Source organism: Zootoca vivipara, chromosome 1 (assembly GCF_963506605.1).
Source record: "Zootoca vivipara chromosome 1, rZooViv1.1, whole genome shotgun sequence".
In the NCBI taxonomy this organism is placed as follows: domain Eukaryota; kingdom Metazoa; phylum Chordata; class Lepidosauria; order Squamata; family Lacertidae; genus Zootoca; species Zootoca vivipara.
The window spans coordinates 107,350,818-107,364,129 of record NC_083276.1 but is presented as its reverse complement, the minus strand read 5'-3'; the positions used below and the strand labels follow the sequence as shown (position 1 = coordinate 107,364,129).

The window sequence follows — 13,312 nt, the reverse complement described above, 5'->3', positions numbered from 1 at the left end:
TAGATCCTGGGAAATCAGGACTTCCTGTTTCAAAATTTTGCCTTGTGGAGGGTGTTGATGGGAACAGTGACAGAGAATGGAGCTGTCTCTCCTCGTGTGTTAATGCCAAAAAACAGCTGAAGAAGGCTTTCATGCCATGAATGATGAGACTTCTCTTAGAATCCAGTCCCTGGGCACACTTACAAGGAAATGAGTCCTGTGGAAATAGGTGGCACTTTTGAGTAAGCAGGCATAGAATTGGCCTGGCCATGTGAATTTGAGTGAAGCTTCATTTTTTAAGGTAACTCGATCCCAAACCATTCACACTGGTGTGTATCTCTGCAATAGCATAGTACAGCACAATATTTGTTTGTTTGGGGTACTATACTACTGCAACCCAAAGCATTAATTTGCATGTCCCAGTATGGGACTGTCAATAAGTGTTCAGAGCAATTGCTCAGATAATGCAACCATTTTACCATGGATGTAGTTTTGTTAGATATAGTAAGCGCTGTGTTTGTTTTTTTAAAAAACGAGGTACTGGTGCTCATATATTGATAAATGTGTCCGTTGGTGCCAGCACAAAATGGCTGCCATGGGCAGAAAATTATATAGGTTTTGGTATTCTGTACTGGCAAGCACTTTCACAAGAAATCCCTGGGTGTAGTTGACTTTGTGTGGCCTATTAATTTATCTTTGCCTATTTATCTTTTGCCTATTTCTGGCTTCTTCTAAGATGTGTAGATTTCTGTGTCCTGAACAGGGGTGCCATTTAAGGAGTACGGTGGTAAAATACTTCTCAACTGTTCCCCAGAGTACATTTTATTTAATGGTCAGGAGCCGGTATTCAACTGAGCTTAAACCCATTGAAATGAATCAACATTACTAACTTAAGTCCAATGTCTGAGTCATATAAACAATCAAATGGACCCATGACCCAGCCATGCATACATAAGCAATTTAAAAGGTGACTGACCTCTAGTATTGCTATAGTTATGAACAACCTCTATAAATAATCTTCTTTGAAAAATTAAATAAACCTAGTTGAGATTCTTACCTCTCCTTACTCAAATGGCACATCTGGTCCCAAGTCCTTGAATTGTTCAACTTTTTGTATGAACATCTGCTTTAACAATGTTCTCTGTTCTTTCACAGTGCAAGTTCTATTGTTTACTTCCAAATCATAGAAAACATGTCAAAATAATTATTTACGGTCATTTCTTGAATCATAGCTTGGCTTTGGTGAAGTGATATTCTCATGTCAGATATAAGTCATTCATTTGTTGCTGCTGCTTTTTGCTGTTGTTAAAGTTGGAGACATGGTGCTGATATTTTTGTAACAAAATCTTAAATGGATGCACAGGCCTTTATTGTGCTGAAGTGAAACAAAAACCTATTGACATAACTAAGCCCTGAAGATTTACTATGATCATTTTTTGGTACTAAATCATTAACATCATGTATAAGATTAATATTGTATTTGTGGATATGACACATTTCTTAAGTAGTGGATAAATAGACCCACCTGATAGTTAATAAAATCTAATCTATTGTATATGTTTTAGGCCACAATTCTGTGCATACTTACCTGGGAGTATGCTCCATTAAACACAATAGGGCTTACTCCTGAGTAAACACGTGTAGGATTGCTCTGTTGGCCCTAAAAAGCCATTTCTGTCCAGATATTCAATGGATTTTTTTAGCTTCTCTCATTCAGCATAATATACAGGGAATGCAATGTGTCATGTATATGAGAAAGAGCTACAATGTTGACAGTCACTTACTAGGGTGGTCACTTACTAATTGCTGTAAAAGAGGGAATGCATCACCCAAAGAGAGGACAAAATGTGATGAAATTTGCATAAAATTAGTCTATGCAAAATTATATGTTTTAATGCAGTAAAGGTAAAGGGACCCCTGACCATTAGGTCCAGTCGTGACCGACTCTGGGGTTGTGGCACTCATCTCGCGTTATTGGCTGAGGGAGCCGGCGTACAGCTTCCAGGTCATGTGGCCAGCATGACTAAGCTCCTTCTGGCAAACCAGAGCAGCACATGGAAACGCTGTTTACCTTCCCGCTGTAGCGGTTCCTATTTATCTATTTGCATTTTGATGTGCTTTCGAACTGCTAGGTTGGCAGGATCTGGGACCAAGCAACGGGAGCTCACCCCGTCACAGGGATTCGAACTGCTGACCTTCTGATCAGCAAACCCTAGGCTCAGTGGTTTAACCCACAGCGCCACCTGGGTCCCTAATTAATGCAGATTTAGACATAATACTCCAATTTACATTGCTGTCCCTTGTTCTGGTACTTTATCTTTCAACCAGACTTGGACCAGACAGTTCTTCAGGAGGATTTTACCCTTAGAGGTTTTTACCTCTAAAGTAAGACACGTGGTCCACCTATTGATTGAGGTGGAATTGAAGCCTGTTTCTCTCAGATCCAGCTGCAAAATCCTGCCTCACTGACTGAACTGTGAACAGCATTTATCTAATAAAGGGAATGAGATTATTGACACCGATTAGCAGATAGGGAACAAATTGCATCGCAAAAAGGACAGCCATACCATATGTTTAAATCACATTGACAATCATGGGTTCCCTCAAATAATTCTGGGAACTCTTGTTTGTTAAGGGTGCTGGGAATTCTAGCTTTGTGATGAACTGCTTAACAACTCTCAGAACCCTTAACAAACCCAGAATCACTGGACATAGAATCATAGAATTGTAGAGTTGGAAGAGACCACGAGGGTCATTAATCCAACCCCTTTCAGTGCGTGAATCTTTTGCTCAACATGGGGCTCGAACCCACAACCCTGGGATTAAGAGTTTCATGCTCTACCGACTGACTTAAAATGGAATAACTTTAAATGTGTTGCATATGTTTGACCCTAACCACTTTTAATACCAGTTTATGAGAATATATATATAATTTTGCAACCATTACTTAAGTTATTGTGAATAATTATAGTTGCTATAAGTATTATTTATTAAATTTATATCCCACCTCATTCCTCCAAAGGCGCCATGGGTGGCAAACACACTAATGATAAAAACATCTAAAAGCAATTCCAATGTACCCATATGCAAAATGGGGTCAAACTCTGCATTGGCTGACCTACAGGCAGAGAATTGTAAAGCAGAGAAGTGGGGTGCACATTATTCTCTGGACCTGTCCAAGTACCCATCAGTTCTTACTCGGTACTGCTGCCACCTCTGTGAGAAAAGGGCAAGAAGGATTTCCAGTGCTCCATGAATGGGATTTTCAGTGTTCCACAAATCTGACCCCACATGTGGTAGGAGCAGTCAGGCTAGGGACCATCTCTGACCAAGATGGGTCATTTCGCCATTAACTAATAAATACAGATCGGATTTGTAATTCAAACTGAAAGCATCAGTTACACACATCAGCATGCACAATACCTAGCCACAGTCATGTAGATTCAGCTACCCAGTTGAAAGAAATAGTACAATATGCAGCTGCCGCATACTAGACTATATCCGTGCAAGAATCTGCTCACCCATGCCAATTTTCCCAACTCATTTTCCGATTACATTTTGACCTCATTCTATCACTTGCTCTATACCAGTTAGTTATCTAGGCAGCCTAGCCAGAAGAGCTGAGTGACATCCCTCCCACACACACACACACACACACACACACACACACACACACACACACAAAACCCAAGTGCTTGCTAACTGAGCAAAAAGATGTCAGAAACTCAAGGCCAATTTGCGGTTTGGTTCTGAACTCTTGCCTTGTCTTCGTCAGGTCCTAAAGGGGTTTCCAGAATGTTTACAAGCAGATATCTGTCTCCACCTCAACCAAAGTTTACTTCAAAACTGCAAAGCTTTCCAGGGAGCCAGTAAAGGCTGTCTCCGGGCTTTGGCTATGAAGTTTAAGACGACGCACGCACCTCCCGGGGACACCCTTGTCCACTCTGGCGATATTCTGACTGCGCTTTACTTCCTGTCGCGTGGCTCCATCGAAATCCTCAAGAATGATATGGTGGTGGCAATCCTCGGTAAGCATTTGGAAATTTGGTGAAACCCGAGAAAGCTGCATCACAAATCCCTTCTTAGACAAGAACTGGTCTTGCAGATGTATCAGAATTAATGAAAGAGAAATGTCCAGTTCATAAGAATAGGTTTAAGATCCCTAAAAGGAGGCTTACTTTAAGCCACCTGATTTACTATTGCATCTGGCTGCAGCAAAGGGAGAGATGAGACAAGACTACAGGGCATGCATAGGCAACCTTGGCTCTCCAGATGTTTTGGAACTACAACTTCCATGATCCCTAAATAACAGGGCCAGTGGTCAGGGATCATGGGAGTTGTAGTTCCAAAACATCTGGAGAGCCAAGGTTGCCTATACCTGCTATAGGGTCCCCTCTATTAGCTTGGCTCAGAGATCGACTCCATTTGACTCCTCCTCTCCCAGAACTGTTTCTGTGCAAGCTGGTAATGATAAGAAGTTTGCAACTTTAAGAACAGATGGCTGAGATTGCTTGCTTTCTTCCCTCCCTATCCCCATCTCCTTTTGTGCTGTGTCTTTTAGATTCGAAGCATGTGGGCAGGGACTGTCTTGCTGTTGTCGTTGTTATTGATCTTATATACTGTACTTTTCCGTCTATAAGATGCCCCCATGTATAAGACGCCCCCTATTTTGGGGGGGGCTCAAATTTAAGAAAATGGGAGGAGATGGCACAGCATAGTTGAGCTTTTTTTGCGGAGGATTGCCCAGAGTTGTCGAGTTTTTTTAGGGGAGAAAGAATTGACCAGAGTTGTTGAGCTTTTTTGGTGCGGAATGCCCACAGTTGTTGAGCATTTTTTGGGGGGGGGGATGGCTGACCAAATATCACTCACCCACCTGGCAAACACTAACAATCGCAAGCGATGCAAGCCAAATTGCCGAAGCATCAGCCAATCCACAGAAAGCCCTTGCCGCATCCACTAATAACCCACCCATTTGACAAAGCAGCAGCCAATCCAAAGCAGCCCTTGCACCAGCGATTCACCCACCCAATCGCTAGATCCTGCTCGCGGATGCAACCAATCGCCTGTCCCCCCTCTGCACTACCCATGTATAAGACGACCCCCCCCTCCATTTTTTACTTTATTTTGGAGTGAAAAACCCTCGTCTAATACACGGAAAAGTATGGTAAGCTGCTTTGGGGGTCTTTTCATCTGAAGTGTAGGATAAAAAAATGCTTTAAACAAACAAGTAACTAAGCAAATAAGTCTTGGAACGTGTGAAATGATATAAAAGGCAATATGCCTCTGAGCAAATGCAGGACATATTTCCCTCACCATATTTGTAGCTTGTCACCACAAAATGAGGACCTTCTGAAGCGGATATATGCAAGAAGCATAATCACATGATACAATTTGTTTGAGCCCATATGACATCAGATTGTAGGTGTGAGGTCACAGATTTTTGGAGAACATGTCCTGTTCCTTATTTTTGTAATATGGCAGAAGGCCGTGTGTAAATGTGTCTGTTCCCCCACTCCCCAATTATTGTTGCAGGCAAAAATGATATTTTTGGAGAGATGGTCCATCTTTATGCAAAACCAGGAAAGTCCAATGCAGATGTGAGGGCTTTAACCTACTGTGACTTGCACAAGATTCAACGAGAAGACCTATTAGAAGTTTTGGATATGTACCCTGAATTTTCCGATCTCTTCCTCACCAATCTTGAGCTCACTTTCAATTTGAGAAATGAAAACCCCAAAGTACGTGAAGTATGTCTAAACTTCCTTTCACTAATGAATATCTTAAGGCTTATAGAATTTGGCAGAAACAAAGCTGACAAGTGACCTGGAATGGCATCGTTTATCAACAAGTACTCTCACTCACCCAAAATGGTTGCAGGAGATTTCCCATTTGGGGCTGAATTTATTGATTTTAGCACTGAGTGACGCGCATGGAAAATGTGGTGCTTTTTCAAACACACACACACACACACACACAAACAAACAAACATGAAATTAAACAAAAACAAATGGTGTTGAAACAATAGTATCCCAGCAGGAGGAGAAATAGCAATTATACTACTAATTAATAAAAAGATAGGTCAGCCTTGTTTCAGATTATTGAAATAATGTATCCCCTTTAAAGGTAAAGAGACCCCTGACCATTAGGTCCAGTCGTGACCGACTCTGGGGTTGCACGGTCATCTCACGTTATTGGCAGAGGGAGCTGGCGTACAGCTTCCGGGTCATGTGGCCAGCATGACAAAGCCGCTTCTAGCGAACCAGAGCAGTGCACGGAAACGCCATTTACCTTCCCGCTGTAGTGGTACCTATTAATCTACTTGCACTTTGACGTGCTTTCGAACTGCTAGGTTGGCAGGAACTGGGACCGAGCAACGGGAGCTCACCCCGTCGCAGGGATTCGAACCGCCGACCTTCTGATCAGCAAGTCGTAGGCTCTGTGGTTTAACCCACAGCACCACCTGTGTCCACTTTAGAGTAGAGTTTAATCCCACTAAAATCAATGGCAAAATGTCTTTTGGTCTTTATAGCTCTGGATTGCTGTTGTGCTAGCCACATTTTTTTTCATCAGCTATTTTTTTCTTCATTTATTATTACGCTTATATCCAACCTTTCCTCTGAGGAGCTCAAGGGGAGTAGATATAGTTTTCCCCTTCCTCCTTTCATCCTCAAAGCTACCCTATCAAATAATTCAGGTTGAAAGACAGTGATTGGTCCAAGGTCACCCAGTGACCTTCATGGCTGAGAGGAAATTTAACCCTGATCTCTTAGGCCCTAGTCTGACACCCTAACCACTACACCATGCTAGCTGTCTTAAAGCATAAAATAAGAAGATGCCATAAGACAGGCATCCCCAAACTTCGGCCCTCCAGATGTTTTGGACTACAATTCCCATATTCCCCGACCACTGGTCCTGTTAGCTAGGGATCATGGGAATTGTAGGCCAAAACATCTGGAGGGCCGCAGTTTGGGGGTGCCTGCCATAAGATATTCTCTTTTTTCTTACTAATCACTATCCTATCTGTTTCTAGTTAAAATCTGGAACCTGGCTTTGCAACCCATGATACATAGTGAGACAGCTGCCTCAAGTGACAAATTTTAGGTGCCATTAAATGACCGCAAATAGCCTGTTCGTTTATTCATTTATTTTACTTTCAGGTTGTGTGCCTTGAATTTTCTGCCCAAGTCATCGAAACAGAAACACCTTGAGCTGGCCCTGTTGCAGTTCCTTAGAACAGTAGAGAAACACAGACTAGCATCAACATGAACAGCAGATCTCCATCAGGCTAAACGCAACAGAGTGAGGAATAGGCAGGATTTCAAATATTATCTCCATGGTTTGGTCCTATCCAGTAGGCCAGCATCCAAATTTATCTTATTCGGAAGAAGAGCATCTTGTTGCTTTGGAATTTTTAGGCTGAAGTCCTGTGTACACCAAGGGGGTTAGCCCCACTGAACACAGTGGGACTTGCTTACAAATAAGCATACCTAGGATTGCACTGTTAGAAGCAAGGGCTGTGGCTTTGCCAGGAATTGGCAGACCAAAAGATGAAGGTTTGCCGATAGGCATTGGGTGTGGTACAGAACATTAACACACCATGGAGACAGTATTTGGATGCTTCGGTTTATCGCAAAAGGGCTCTTTTTGATTATTATTGTTTAACAAACCCATAAAAATAAACATTATCCATCCTCCCATAGGTGGGTATCCCCATAAGGTTCAGCTGAGCCCTGTTTTCCCACCACAGGTCATGGGTTTGACCTACATACTCCATGATCTCTAGATGGAAATGGAGCTAGCAACATCATTTACAGCCAGTAAGAGGTCTATCAAACCTCTTATTTCTCCATCAGGAGAGAAAGCCCTGCCAAGTCTCTCTTGTCACCTTCAGATCTCTCTGCACAGCTGCAGAGGGAGAAAGCTTTTGGATGTGTAGGAAATGTGTTTGATGCAGGTGAGCACTGAAGCTTTTGGCGCCCTGCTTGCCATCTGAAATGATACATCCCAGAACCACATACTTCCATAAGCCCGGCATCTGCCAGTTGCTTTTTGACTATAACTTCCCTATGTTTCAGGTTGCGGGTGTTGGGGAGGGAAGTCACCACTTTGCTTCCTAGTGTCTTTACGGTGATTTTTCTAATGGAACATTCAAGTATGGATGCATCTGAAATTTTCCACAAAAACCCAGAAATAACCAAACATTAATTAAACATCACGCTAAGGAAATGGTAGCCCAAAGGAGAAGGAGCCAGTTTCGGCTTTGGAAATAATGAAATAATCAAAGAAGGAAGAGCTGGAGGAATAAAAACAGAGAGTGCATAATGTACCAGCTTTATTGTTATGCAGTGCAACTTTTATCACAATTTGTGTGTAATTAAACATCATAGCTAATTATAATCAGCTACTACATTACTGTCTGCAGCAATACGCATCCCCACAAGGGGTTGTTTTCACACTTTTCTTCACCAAACTGGTTTCTGAGAACACACTGCTGAGAAAAAAAAATATCAATCCATAAACAATCCATAAATCATTCTTCTGAGTACAAGTTGGAAAAGGCACTTTAATTTACATTCTGTCCCTCTGTCCCTCTCACTCCCTCCTTCCCTTCCTTTCTCTCCCTCCCTCTCTCTCTCTCACACACACAGACACACACACAAAAATTAGCTTTCTTCTTTTAAACCCTTCTTTTAAAATCCGAGTCCTTTTCAATACCACCCATACACACAATTCATATTATGAGCTCCACCCAGAAAACAATTTATTTTTCTTTCTTTGAAAACAAAACAACAACCTTTGAAACGAGCATAATCTGTCATATCTCGATATCTTACTTATCTAGGCTGAACTCGCAATAAGGCCACAAACAACTAATGATTCAGATGGTGACAACAGCAAACTCCGAAGAAGGAAATTCTCTTTTGAAAGTGAAATCGATAAAGGTAACTGATTTCCTCAACAATGATGTTCTTGAAAACATGGTCACAGAGGGCTGTATTCAATTAAATCATACCCAGGGTAGGCCCAGGCGAGGGACCATTCTCACGAAGGTGGCAAATTAAACAAGTCTAATTTTAAGTGTGCCACTGTTCAAAGTTCATGGAGATGCTGGCATGATTTAATGTGACCAAAATTGCTGGTTGACCTTATAATTCAGATGTGAAGATCTTCTCAGTTTACCATACCAGGGTGGTGTGGAACCTTAGGCTCTGTGGCTGAATGTGGCCCTCTGAACCACTCTATCTGGCCCCTAGAACTCTCCTCAAGCCATGTCACTCTCAAGACCCAAGAGGGCCTCTGCATCTTCCTCAAGTATCCTGCTCAAATGCACCTGCCTGCCTGGAATGTGTCATTGAACTGTGATAATGGCTGTTTCTGAATGGACAGGTGTGTGTGTGTGTGTGTGTGTGTGTGTGTGTGTTAGCAATGGAGGAGAAATTCAACTCTGTATTTCAAGGAGAACCAGCCTAACTGTGATTACCAGTTGCGACTGCAATTTGTTTTAAACATGTGTTTAATGATTCGTTCTATTTTGCTGTAACCCACCCTGGAACATTCTGGGTGAAGGGTGTGTAATAAATCTCATGCCATCCCCCAGAATTATCGGCCTATTAGCCTATTGTATATAAGTTCTGAGATTTACAGCCTCTGCCTTCTCCAGAAATTAACAAGCTGGGTGGAAGAAAATAATATATATTGCACCAGGAACAAGCTGGGTTTGGGAAGGGCCATGGTACAGTTGATCAAATCTTTGTACTACACTGTCTAATGTATAAATACACCAGTCGTCGACCTAAACAGCTTTTTGCCACTTTTATCGACTTTCCCTCAGCATTTGAAACAATTAATAGAAACCTACTGTGGGGTAAACTAGCAAGGACTAACATCGATAAAAGGCTGCTACTCCTAATACAGGTGTTACATACTAATACATACTGGAAAACCCAGCCAGATGGGTGGGGTATAAATAATAAATTATTATAATACTACTATGAGGATAAGGATCAGCACAGATGGAAGGTTGACAAAGGGTATCAGGACAAACAAATGTGTCAGACCAGGTTGTCTGCTAGCTCCCCTCCTTTTCATTCTTTATTTTAACAACATTGTAACAGAGCTAAACCACCCTGATCACTTTCCCCCTTCAATTGGGAACCGTAAAACAGGAACCCTGATATATGCAGATGATTGTAATAAATCACATGCTGAGGGTGATGGTAAATCTAAAACACTTAGTGAACCAAAACACAGAGATCCTTCCACATTCGCACATCTCTGAATCTTGCAGCACAGTTCTCTAGCCAAGTAGTGTGTAGAAAAATGCATATACGGTGGTCCCTCGACTTACGAACTTAATCCGTTCCGAATGCACATTCGTAGGTCGAAAAGTTCGGAAGTCGAAACGCGGCTTCCCATAGGGGGAAAAAAATGAAAAAAGTAAAAAAAAAACGCATGTAAAAATTCGCAAGTCAAAAAACCGCATTTAAATCCACCAACGGTTTCTGTTCGGATGTAGAAAAATTCGTAAGCGTGCGGCCATTTGTCCCGTTCGTAAGTCAAAACCTACGGATGTCGAGTAATTCGTAAGTTGAGGGACCACTGTACTAGGGTAAAGTATGTGTTAAATCACATATATCAGTGAGAATAGCACGCGAAAATGTTTATGCTATCGCTTTGCAAAAAAAAAAAAATATGTGTGTGTTAGACAAAATTGCATACAAAAAAAATTGTATACGATGAGAAATTCACATTAAAATGCTGGTGAATGTTCACAAGGAGTTCCTTTTAATACATATCACAAACTGATGTGGAAATGAGGAGAGCTGGGCTTAAGATGGGGGAAAAACTGAGAACTAAGAGAAACCAACACTGAAAGATTCACCCATCTCTGGTGTGCAGGCACCTCCGATTTTTGTGTGACTGGAACATAGCCTAGTGTTGAAAGGTAAGAGTCATATCTGGCCTTGCCCATCACTGAGTTGCCTATGAGAGGATGTAGCCAGAGGCAGATTTAGGGGAGTGCAGCTGGTTCAGTCGCCCTGAGTGTGGAGCCTCAGAGGTGCCACAGGGGGCGCTGCAAGTATGATGTAGAATGAAAGGTGGGAGGCAGGGGGTGCCGAATGTTGGTGTTGTACAGGGTGCTGCTGAAATTTGAGGCAAACACACCCACACCCATGTCTGCTACTGATGTGGCCTTCTGGCTGAAAAATGGTTTATTCATCCCTGCCTAAACACTCAGAGCGATATCCAACTAGATCTTACTCAGAGCGCAGCTATTGAAATCACTGGGTCTCCTCTGGGTGTGACTAACATATCACCCTCAGCTGCTTACCCAGAAGCATCGCTTAACCCTTTGCTGCTCAGCCCTTAGCTGTTACAGCCACTTTGAGTTCTGGAAGAGGCCTAGTGAAACTGATCTAGGCTAGCAGTTTATAGCTACTAATCTAGGTTTGAATAGCAAGGAGTAAAAACTAGGCAGACCACAGTATTGCAAGACCTATAGTAGCATCCTACGGGGCAGCAAGAATTTGATCGGGCAATTTCAAAAGTCCAAATGCATCCTTATGCCTTTGGCATAGCAACCATGATGACTACCAGAGCTTTACACCTAAAGTGCAGCTGGAAGCGATGTAAAGCAGCTTGAGGCAGTGTATTGGAGTGCCTCTAGCAGGCATGAGACTGCTTCTCCTACTTTCTCCAAGAGGGGTCTTTAAGAGAGCAAGCAAAACCCCTTTCCAAACATTGTTATTTTAGGAACTTTTCTTCTGAATTAAACATTTCCAATCTCTACTTCTATCCCAAAATCGCTACAAACACTTTAATATATATATATATACCGTATATATATCATAGGAACTGGGCCAAACTCTTCTTCACACACACCCTTCCTCTATTAGAGGAACTCTATTCATATGAAGTCTGGTTCCAACCTTATGGCTTTTAAATCTCCATTTACTATGGCTGCATCCTGATTCTAAACAGAATAATTTGAGAAATGGGTGAATTGTCGGCAGTGCTATTTTTCTAAAACAAGAGGTGCCGAAACTCACCATGAATACTTCCTTGTTCTCTTATATTGACAATGGCGCCCACCTGAGAAGTGCCAGAACTGAGTTCCGGCGAGTTCTGGATGAAAAAAAAAAAAGCCCTGATTGTTGGTGTTGCATAAGTCATCTCTTCAAAGTTTTATAGAGCGATTCTGCGTCCTAGAGAAAGAAATCTTTAGCTTGGTGTCTTACTGTTTCACAGAATGGCATTACCTTTCTGTCAAAGAGGCATTTCTTAAGCACAAAACCAAGAGTGACAACAAATCTGTCAAGGCAATACTCGCATGAAATATTTAAGCTGCTCTTCACACACACACACACACACACACACACACACACACACACACACACGTGTGTCTGTTGACAGAGGTAGCCTGCCTAAATGACCTTCACATTCCATAAGAGAAAACATATTTTGCCACCTGAAGGAGAAAGGTAACCTTTTAGCCACTGCCCACTATGGAATTTTGAGCTGCTGCTTCAGGGTGGCTGATGAATGACTTTCATGAAAAAAGCAGATCAACCTTTACACAGACTAAGGATTATTCCAGATAACCTGATTACTGAGCCTTCATTCTGATTTTGTTTGCAGGGAAATTAGACAAAGCTGGCTATTTGATGAGTAGACTGGTTAGAATGATGTTGCATCAAAGCAAGTGTTAATTCCACACTTTGCAGTGCATTTCCCTGTCACTTTCCTGATAGCAAAAGTTCGATATTTCAAGGAAGCAGGTTTGTTGCACAAGACCTCCCAGTTAACTATGATAGCACAAGCTGAGTTTGCCCATATGCAATGGAATCCGAACCCCAAGTAGCAACTAGGTGGAAATGCCCTAAAGCTTGCTCAGTTGAAATAATAGTGTTTATTTAAATACCAGGGGGAATAAAAATGTTTTGGCACCTAAAAGTATTTAGAATAGTCCTGCTACAAGAGTTGAAGTCTGCCAAGTTAGGACCCTTCTTAGCACCCTGCCCATAGGACAGATACATCATGTGGTGAAGCACAGAAAGGCCTTCTCCATGGCTCCCTGCTGTTTTTTGGGGAAGCACAGGAAGCTGCCTTACACCTAGTCAGACCTTTGGTCTATGTATCTCAGGCTTGCCCACACTTCCACTTGTCCCATGCCAAGAAAACATGGGTCCGAGCAGTTTTCCTCTTGCACCAGTCCTTTCCCAAGGAAACCTGTTCTTTATTGCTCAATCGGAGCAAACATCAATCTGGAGAAAACCGGAATTGCCATTTGCTCCAATTGAGTGCTGTAGAGTGGTTTTCCCATGGGGGAAGC

General features: G+C 42.2%; 1 protein-coding gene across 1 annotated transcript in view; it reads left to right on the top strand.

The window, feature by feature from the left end:
• Positions 1-13,312, top strand: part of KCNH7 (potassium voltage-gated channel subfamily H member 7) — a 252,913-nt gene that overhangs the window by 223,098 nt on the left and 16,503 nt on the right. The window contains exons 10-12 of the mRNA XM_035132633.2: positions 3,755-4,007; positions 5,512-5,717; positions 8,822-8,921. Coding sequence (XP_034988524.2) covers positions 3,755-4,007; positions 5,512-5,717; positions 8,822-8,921 — 559 coding nt within the window. The remainder of the gene's footprint in view (positions 1-3,754; positions 4,008-5,511; positions 5,718-8,821; positions 8,922-13,312) is intronic.